At 51.6% G+C, this 9,864-nt stretch overlaps 1 protein-coding gene across 2 annotated transcripts; it reads left to right on the forward strand.

The window, feature by feature from the left end:
• Positions 1–493: 493 nt before the first annotated feature.
• C1QL2 (complement C1q like 2) lies at positions 494–6,674 on the forward strand. Of its 2 annotated transcripts, XM_068139078.1 has the most exons (3): positions 494–575; positions 893–1,649; positions 2,135–6,674. In XM_068139078.1, exons 2-3 carry the CDS (start codon positions 1,014–1,016, stop codon positions 2,312–2,314), a joined length of 816 nt encoding a protein of 271 aa, XP_067995179.1. In that variant the 5' UTR covers positions 494–575; positions 893–1,013; the 3' UTR covers positions 2,315–6,674. The 2 variants fall into 2 exon arrangements, with proteins under 2 accessions (XP_067995179.1, XP_067995178.1); XM_068139077.1 differs by lacking the exon at positions 494–575 and having other exon boundaries at positions 758–1,649.
• The last annotated feature ends 3,190 nt before the right edge of the window (positions 6,675–9,864 follow it).

Consider the following 9,864-nt stretch of genomic DNA (forward strand, 5'->3'; position numbering starts at 1 on the left):
TGCACTTGGATGTGCTGAGGAGCAAGAATCACCCGCGATGCTGTCCTGTTTGTCTTTGTGCAGACGAGGCTGGACGGGGGGAGGCTGAGGAAGCCCCGGGAAACACTGCTGTCTGCCCGACAGAGCTTGGTGGCGGCGGGCACCTCATCCCGACGCGTCGGGGAGTCCAGCCGCGGCCCGGGCATTCACCCAGGGGCCGTCCCGACGCGGGATGTAAGGCACAGGGAAAGGGATGGAGGGGGAAAGGGATGGAGGGAGAAAGGGGTTTCGGGCGGCAGGTGAACAGGGTAATGCGACGCGCCCCTCATTGTCCCGGTTTCAGTGGGACGCAGTCTGGGCGGTATCTGCAGGGACTCCTCCAGCGCCGGTGACAGTGGGGCGGGGTGGATTTCCCCACCCCTCCCAGTGGCAGCCATCGCGGGGCTGGAGAACCCGGTCATGTGCGGGACGCCCCGCCGCTTCTCCCCTCCCCTCCGACTCGGCGGGCGGGCCGGTGGCGGCTGACGGGTGCACCGTGGGCCGCAGCGGCGGCGGACCCCCGAGGTTCTTCAAGCGGCTCCGCCCCGGCCCCGCAGGTGGGTCCGCCCGTCCCGCCCCGCTCGGCTCCGTGCCCCACACGTCGGGGCGGTGACAGGGGCGGGCGAGCCCGTCCCTCCCTTGGGGACGAGGGGCAGAGCCGGGCCCCCGCTCGCCGCGGCGACGCCCCCGAGCCGGCCCAGCCCCGCCGGGCGGACGGGGCGCCGCGTCCCCTCGGAGCGGAGCGGGGTGGTGGCGTCTCTCGGCAGCAGCATGGCGGGGCGAGCGGCCGGCCGGCGGGCGGGCTGAGGCGGGGGCCGGGCGGGGAGGCGCCGGCGGCGGGGGGTTCACCGCCTTTTCTTGCCGTCCCCCGCAGGGAGCGGCCGGTCCCCCGCGCCACCATTGCCTCGCACGGTAAGGAGGACCTGCGCGCCGTCGCCGCCCGGCTCTGGCAGCGGAGGAGGCGGCTGCTGGCCGCCGCCGGGCTCGCCCTGGCCATGGCCGTCGCCCTGCTCGTCGCCGTGCCCCTGCTTCTAATGCAGGCACCCGCCGAGAGCGGTGCCCACTACGAGATGATGGGCACCTGCCGCATGATCTGCGACCCGTACAGCGGCGGGCGACCGCCTGGTCCCGGCAGCACCGCCGCCGTGGAGGCCCTGCAGGACCTGGGCGCCAACCCCCCGCCGCCCTTCGTCCAGGGACCTAAGGGAGAGCCGGGGAGGCCGGGCAAGCCGGGCCCCCGCGGACCCCCCGGAGAGCCGGGCCCGCCGGGTCCGCGGGGCCCGCCGGGGGAGCGGGGCGACGCGGGGAAGCCAGGGCTGCCTGGGCTGGCGCTGGCGGGCGCGGGCGGTGGGAGCGGCGGCGGGGCGGCGGCGGGCGGCGAGGCGGCGGGCGGGCTGAGCGCCGCCTTCAGCGGGCCGCGCATCGCCTTCTACGTGGGGCTGAAGAGCCCCCACGAAGGCTACGAGGTCCTCAAGTTCGACGACGTGGTGACCAACTTGGGCAACCACTACGACCCGACCAGCGGCAAGTTTACCTGCCAGGTGCGCGGCATCTATTTCTTCACCTACCACATCCTCATGCGCGGCGGCGACGGCACCAGCATGTGGGCCGACCTCTGCAAGAATGGGCAGGTGAGTCCCCGCCGCTCGTCCTCCCCGCCCCAGGTACACCCAATCCGCACCCCGGCCCCGATGCCGCCCGCGGGCACCGGCCGCCGCCGATTCCGGGGAAAGAAGTAGTCGGAGCATCCTCCCCGCCGTCGGAGCGGGGGGGTGCGCGGCGGGGAGCAGCTTCAGAGCCGCCACAAATTCCAAACTACCGGCTTGCAAACTTTCCTAGCGGGATGGGGCAAAGGAGATAGCATAAAAGAAGCGAGAAATGAGTTGGGAGGGAGGGCACAGGAGGTAGTGGAGATTCTGGGGGTGCTGATGGAGGTGCTGGGGAAGAAATGCTTGGGGGGGGCTGATGAAGGGTCTGGGGAAGAAGGGTTGGGGATGCTGATGGAGGTGCTGGGGAGGAGGTGATCGGGGGACTGATGGAATCTCTGGGGAACAGGGGCTTGGGGGACTGATGGAGGGGCTTGGAGGGCTGATGTGCCCTGCGGCTGTGTTGGCAGGTGCGGGCCAGTGCCATCGCCCAGGATGCAGACCAGAACTATGACTACGCCAGCAACAGTGTGGTGCTGCACCTGGACTCTGGCGATGAGGTGTATGTCAAGCTGGATGGAGGCAAAGCACATGGAGGCAACAACAATAAGTACAGCACTTTCTCTGGCTTTCTTTTATACCCTGATTAACATAAAACAAGCAACACCACACAACTGGCTCCACCACTGATACTTGTAGGGCTGGCTGGTGTTTCTGTACCCCATTGTGCCGCTGTTCCTGCTGGTGTCCACTGTCTCCACAGGTCACTTTAGCTTCATTGTCATTTTGTACTTTTTTGTTTGTTTGTTTTTTTACTCCTGTGGAAATGAAACAGAAGTGAAACAAAGCAATCCCCTTCCTTACTCTCCCTCAATTGCTCTGACCCTCCTCCCCTTTGTCAGCCTTGGTGTTTTGTGTGTCACATGAGGAACTCGGCAGCTTGAAACTCTCGAGTGGTTCCTGGGGGTGAAAGAGGGCCCAGAGTTCGGACTGTGCCTCACATGGAATTTGAACCAGTCACAATTTTTCATCAATGAGTATTAATTACAATGATGAATTTTCAGATCAACTACTCATGAAGTGGGACCGAACCATAACTGTTTTTAATTCTGCTGCTTTGTTTGTATGGGGTCAAGTGTAAACTTTTCTTTTCTGTGCAGTGCAATGCTCGTGTGAATGACGGCGTCATTAACGTCAAACCTGTTCCTGTCTGCAAAAGAATTCAGTCATTGACCACAATCACCCGAATATCACATTAAATTATGTTTTTAGACAATGCCTTCTTGCTGTCTGTCTCTTCCAGTGCCACAAAGGAATGCTGTGGTGGTGCCACTGGAGGGTGGGAGGTAAAGGAGAGGGTCACTTTGGTCCATTAGGTTTTGCAGGAATATTTAAAGTTAGGATGGGGCACCTTGCCTTGGTCTTGATTACGGTTCAAAGAGGCTGGCAAGGAGCAGGAGAGGAAAAAAAGCTTCACCTTGATGTGGTTTTGTAAAAAGAAGGCACACAGTCATCCAGAGGTGAAAGTGGGGGTGTGGAGCGGATCTCCTAAACAGATTTACTGGGTTTGAGCCTGATCCAGGGGTTAGTGCAGTACAGGGAAAGTGGTTTAATCAGCGATTATGGAAAGCTGTGTGTCTGTAACACTTGACAAATGTAAGAAGGCAGCAGGGCAAAGACTCTGTCTAAACCCCTGCACATGCCATGCGTATGTGGGTTGGAAACCATACCTGACTGTAGGTTGGTCCTCACAGGCTGTGTGAGAAAGCTCAACAAAGACTGACAGATCACTTGGAAAAGTTTTCTCCTGCTGGCCTTCAGTAAGTTCCAGGCACTCTGTGTCCTTTTAAAAGCACAAGGATGTGTAACTAGTGTGAGTGGTTCTGAGCCTTTGGTGGAGGAGGTGCATCTATCATCATCCCCCCAGTAGGTAACCTCCTCAGGATGGGTAAATTTGGGTTGCTCTGAAGATAAAGAGCTAAGTTGATTTACAAAAGCACTTACTTTCATTTTAATGCCTTGCAACTTAATTTTTCTCTCCTGAAGGTCTTGCCTCCCTATCAGCTTACTGCCTTTTGCAGTGTTAGCACAGTTTCACAGGTAAGAGACAGGAGCCAGGCTGCGATGGCTCTGCCAGGGCTGGAGCTTTGCCCCTGCCCTTGCACTATGGGAGGAAGGGGAATCACGCCCAGGATGAGCTTGTTCAGCCCCACTCTGGGGCAGCCCAGTGATGATCAAGTTCTTACAGTCTCTTCTGTCTCCTGCCTAATCCTCACTGGGTATTGTCTTCTTGTTGGCTGGAAGAGGAGGGTCAGAGAGAAAAACCAAATCCTCCCTTCATCCCGTCCTCAAACATCCCCCAGCTGAGGGAAGCAGAGTTCATAACCAGGTGCTTGTGTCAGACACTTATCAATCTCTAATGTCTTGTCCATTTGTACTATTTAGAATATGATTAAAACCAGTGTTTGAGGCCCAAATGAAGTATAACTGCTATGGATCCTCAATTCCCCCCAGATCTGTAATCCTTTTTGACTATTCCTCCCCTCCCCTCCGATGAAATGGAGCTTAGACACAAAGCCCTCGGTTTAAATTTCAAAAAATTAAAATTGACATGCAGCAGCATTAGCAGGAGCCAGGAGGAATTCTAAGGAGGTGCCTGGGCTCTGCTTTATCCTTTGCATTAAGAAGCAATTTGTACTTCTAACAAAGACCCAACTGTTCCCCCTTGGCAAAAGGGCAATGAAGATGCCTTGCAAGGGAATTGCTGTTCACAATACTTAAACAAATTTGAATCTTAGATTTTTAAATCTGTATTCCCTGGTGGAGTCTGCTCCTCGCAATTCAAATGCAGGGCTGGTGGTGTGTGCCTGCCAAGGTGTCAGGAGCTAAGCGGATGATGGATTGATGAGGCAATGGGAAGACACAGGCTCACAGTGGCGGTTTGCCCCGACAGTGATCTATGTATCTGCACATTATCAATGTCATGAGGAGGCTTGAACCACCCTCACTAGATGTCTCATTTTCCACTTATCTCTTATGTACTAATTATCAGGCTGGATAATTCCCCAGGATAGAAACAACAAAAAAAAAAAGTGCTCGTTGCTACTTCACTGACAGTTTACACAATCGATAGAATGAATGTCTCCCTCAGCTGCTCTCAGGCTTTTTTGTTTCCTCTCCTCATTGCAGAGACCTCTGAGGTTGCCTCTGTGGGGGGTTGATGGCTCTCACCCAGCATCTGCAGCGGTTGCTGCTTGGACAGGCTCCTCCATCCCAGTCATCGTGGTACTAGCTCAGTGCGTGGGTTGGTTGGTTTGAAGTAACCTAGGGAAAAGCAATGGGAAGATGAAAAACTTTAGTGCTTGGTGGTGCTGCTGTTCGGGAAAGCAGAGGCAGCACTGCAGATGGGGATGGCAGTCCCTGTGCTTCAGGTGGCTGCGAGTGAGAGCAGGAGCCTAGTAAGTAACCTTCAGTGGGCTTCTAACTCTCTGGGCTTCAGCTGGGTTCTCTTCTGCTTAGATGGGGTCCATGTGTTCTGTATGTTTCATGGCACAAAATGAAGGGGCTATCTGTAGTGGGGGATACCCTGATCGCGTGGTTTGCATTAGAGGAGAATGAATGTGTACTCAGAGGCTGGCTTTGGGACCATCTTTCACAAATGACACTGACCTCTCAAACAGCCATTAGCCAGTGTCTGCTCAGGAGGTCAGACCCCTCAGAGTGGTTATTCTACACGATGAGTAAAGAAAGTGCTTTTAAGAATAGTGAGGTGATCAGGTGCGATGTGAAAACCTCCCTGAAAGGAGTGGAAGGTCAGCATTTTAGACAAAAAGATGCTTCTATTTTGTACCTAGCTGCATGCTCAAGTTAAAATAATAATAAAAAAGTTAAGGTAAAAAAAACCCTAGATGTGGTTCATATTTGCAAAGCAACTCAGATACTGCAGCAGCAGATCCCTGATCTTTGTGTTACTAATGTGAATCCTTGACCCTTGTACTGTGTGCTGGCAGCGCTGGCTGTGAAAGGGATCCCTGCAAGAGACGGAGTGGAAAGACATTGAACACAGCTATAAAACACTGTGGAAAGGGAAATAGGGGAGCTGCTGAGAGACCTGAGAGGGGTGTCAAACATCCCTTGTCTGTGGCCATTCCCTGGAGAAAGTTGTTTAGGTTTCTCTGCCCTCCTGCAAGTGACTGGGCAGTTCTTTTCTGACCTTCATTGTCTTGGGGAGCTCCTGGCAAGTCTCTAGAAGAAGGGTGAGGAAATCCTGCTTTGGAATGAGTGAAGCAGGTCAGCTGCTAGGGTTATGTTTTCACCAGTCAATGCCCAGAAAGAGTTTTCTCAGGATATCTGTGCTGCAAGAGCAGCTAGATGTCTGATGCCCCCCACAGTCTGGTGTCTGTGTTTTCCCGGACCTGGACCTGTCATTTTCTCCTTAATGCTCATCCATTTGCAGTGTGATACCTGGGTTGATGTGGCCACACTGGCCCCTGCAGCAGGGCAACAGAGCCCCACATTTGGGTTCCCATTTCCTTCTGCTGTTAGAAAAGCAAAGTGCTCCTCTTTGTGCTTCATGGCTTGACACACATGCATTGAGCCCTGCTTTGGTCCTGGGCACTTTTCTTGGTGAATTAGTGGTTGCTTATTTCCTTGCTTTTCTCCTTCAGTGGCTTATGGTGCTTGGATGGATTTAATATGTGAGCTCGAAGTACAAAGGGTGGTTTTGGTGGATTTTTTCTGTTTATGCCAGAAACTGATTATATTAAAGGGCTCACTGGCAAATAGAGGCAAAATGTAAATATGTATTTAAAGTAATATGTTTGTGCTAAATACTTTATTCCTTTCTTTTTTTTTTTTTTTTTTCTTTTGTAGCATGCCAATTCCTTTTTTTTTTTCCCTTTATTGTGATTCTCCTGAACTCGGGGAAAAAAAGAGCTGTGCTAAGGTCCTGTGTCTTATATTGTCTCTGGGATAAAGGAGCCTCTCAGAATAAAATAAAGACTGACTGAATCTTCACTGACTTTGAGACTACAAGGAGGTTGGTCATTTTTGCTGTGAATGTCTGCATCATGCAGAGACTTGGAAGATTAATTACAGATGAGAGAGGTAAACTGTAACTGTGTGGACACCCTGGCACTTGTGGATGAGAACCTGCTTGCAGCTGGTTTCATGTCTAATGGCAGAAAGAGTTTCAGTTCTGGAGCCCCTATTACAAGAGGGATGTGGAGGTGCTGGAGCATGTCCAGAGAAGGGCCACAAGGATGATCAGAGGGCTGGAGCACCTCTCCTATGAGGACAGACTGAAGGAGCTGGGGCTGTTCAGTCTGCAGAAGAGAAGGCTCCGAGGTGACCTAATTGTGGCCTTCCAGTATCTGAGGGGGGCCTACAGGAAGGCTGGGGAAGGACTTCTCAGGATCTCAGGTAGTGACAGGACTAGGGGGAATGGAATGAAGCTGGAGGTGGGGAGATTCAGGCTAGATGTGAGGAGGAGGTTCTTCACCATGAGAGTGGTGAAACCCTGGAATGGGTTGTCCAGGGAGGTGGTCGAGGCCCCGTCCCTGGGGATGTTTAAGCCCAGGCTGGATGAGGCTCTGGCCAGTCTGATCTAGTGTGGGGTGTCCCTGCCCATGGCAGGGGGGTTGGAACTAGATGATCCTTATGGTCCCTTCCAACCCTGAATGATACTATGATACTATGATAAGCTATGGATAACACACAAATAAAGGCCCATTTGTCTAGATCAAGCCCATGCTAATTCATAAGTTAATCCACAAGAGAATTAGGATCTTGACTATTTCTTGAGCCTACCACTCTCCCTTGAGCAAGCTTCACTTCTGACGGCTGCAGGAGGGATCAAAGCAGGGATCTAAGCCTTTTCCTCTTCTTGGTTTATGACCAGATTGTTACTGACCTTAAGGATGAGTTGGGAAGAGACCAGTAGAGGGCAATGCTGGTTCCCTGGAAAGGCCTGGGGGAGAGAGGCGTTACCTCCTGGGTAGGCAAAAAGCTGTTGCAGGCTTGAACATACATCGAAATGACCCTTCTCTCCCCTCATTTCAGGATGAAGTTGTTTCAGGTCACAGCCCAAAAGGTCCTGAGACACTCTGTTTTGGCCATTGCCACAGAGATTTCACCAGGATCTTGCTCTCAAGGTTTTGCAGAGTGAAATTTGGAAGGAGCTGTGACTTATGGCCCTGTTTCCTCTTTGAAGGAGCCATAAATGCCCATCTTCTTTGGGTTCTTCCAGTTAAAAAGTATCCTGAACTAACCATTACCCTGCTTGGCACAGCTGTGCATTTGAACAAATTTTCTTCACAGAAGGCTGATGGCGTATCCCTCTCCCTGTTGCGTTTGCTCCTGGTATGTTTTTTGGCCTGAGCTAGGATGAAAACAGAAAAGGCCTATTTGATCCCTATGATCTGCTTCCCTATTAATGCAGGATTATTTCCCCCAGCATGCTGTGAGCACGATGACACGGAGAGCGTGGCTTGCCTGCAGCCTTTGGCTGTGCTTCTCTCAGCGAGGGGACATTCACATGATCCTGGCTCTTCTTTTTGCTTGCAGCTGCCAGATCATATCTAGAAAAACAAACAAACAAACAAACAAATATCCACCCCCAGTCCTGCATGCAGCTGGAATGTTTTCTTGGTGCCATTTCTTTTTGTCAACAAATTGCTTATGTGTTTTGATGTGATCCCCATCCTAAAGATGAGAGGTTTGCTGCCGAAGCTGGGGGAGAAACACGCCCAAGAGAATACCTTGTTTGAAGATGTGAGCACAGGCTTTAAGAACAACGATTCTTTGTCCAATCACAGTTTGAAGATGCAGCTTCGATGGTGTGATAATGCAGAAAGTGTTTTAACTCCTTGGGGAGGAAGCTGCCTTTCAGGCAGTGTCTTGCTCTTCCCTCATTATTGTAATGCTGTTCCTGAAACTTTGCATCAGCCGTGCTGTGCTGCAGCATGTGAATGTGTGAGGTGATGGAGATCAGATCCAGGTGGGTTTCTTTCTGATTTGTTTTGGTATACAGTTGAATTCTTGATGTTTGCTTCTCCTTCTCCTGGCATCTTATTTTTCATGGAACTGTCCTTCCCAGGAGCTGTGAGCCTGAGGGCCAAAGTCTGCTTCCAGGTACACTGATCTAATTCTTCTCAACCTTGGTTTTTCTCAACATTCATGTGTCAGAATCAATCCTTAATTACATTACTTGTAGCTACCCTCGAACTGCTGGTGTGGCATTTGGTTCCTGTTATTGGGGATGCATTATAATGAATCTCAGTCTTTGTACCCTAGAGACGGAGATGGTCCAGCTCCAATTTGTGTCCTGTCCAGTAAGTTTCACTACACAAATACCTTTCAGTGAAAACACCTTTAGCATCTGCAGAGAGGATGGAGGAGCTCCTTTTGCCATCATATAGCAACCTGCTTAGGAAAGAGAGGTGTCAAATACCTCTGAAGCTTAGCACCTCCAAGATCCTGCTGAGTGTATTGCTGTGGCTGAGAGAGTTTGCATGATAAACTTTAGCCCTCTCAAAAGGCAAAGCATCCTCAAGGAGCAGCACTGTGCTGCTGTTTATCAATTTATATGAGAGTGAAGCTTGAATGCTATTACAGCTGAAACACTAATTAAGCCAATAAATTCCTTTGTCTTTTTTGGGTGTGTTGGCAATTAATATGCAAAATCCCATTGACTCCAGCAATTCCATAATTCACAATGCATAGTGTTGTTACATATTGACAGTGTACACTATGACGTGTTCAAAAGACACTGCTGTGCATAGTAGGAATACTGCTGTGATCCCAGTCAAACCGTCACAGGCTGGGTGAGTCACAGTGCTACATGCATCAGGTTCTACCAAAGCCTTGGCTGTCAGTGAGGTGTAGGAAGGCCACATAGAAATATGTCTCAGTTCAGCATACACTGTGTCTCAATGGCTATTTGCACTTTCTATTGCTTTCAAAATTATGATGGGAAAGAGGAAAGTTGTTACAGCTGTTCACAACTCTGCAAAGAAAGAATTGTTGGTCTTTGGAATGTGCTGCCCAGGGAGGTGGTGGAGTAAGTGTCCCTGGAGGTGCTCAAAAAGGGATTGGATGTGGCACTTGAGGCCATAGTTTAGTAGTCATGAGGTCTTGGTTGACAGGTTGGACTCGATGATCTCTGAGGTCTTTTCCAACCTTATTGATTCTATGATAAAAA

Source organism: Melanerpes formicivorus, unplaced genomic scaffold (assembly GCF_026170545.1).
Source record: "Melanerpes formicivorus ecotype bairdi unplaced genomic scaffold, bMelFor1.0.p_v2 SCAF_5, whole genome shotgun sequence".
Classification (NCBI taxonomy): Eukaryota; Metazoa; Chordata; class Aves; order Piciformes; family Picidae; genus Melanerpes; species Melanerpes formicivorus.

Coding starts and splice junctions, on each gene's coding strand:
- C1QL2 (XM_068139078.1), top strand. CDS start 1,014: ATGGCCGTCGCCCTGCTCGTCGCCGTGCCCCTGCTTCTAATGCAGGCA. Junction 1,650..2,134: donor ACCTCTGCAAGAATGGGCAG/GTGAGTCCCCGC, acceptor CTGTGTTGGCAG/GTGCGGGCCAGTGCCATCGC.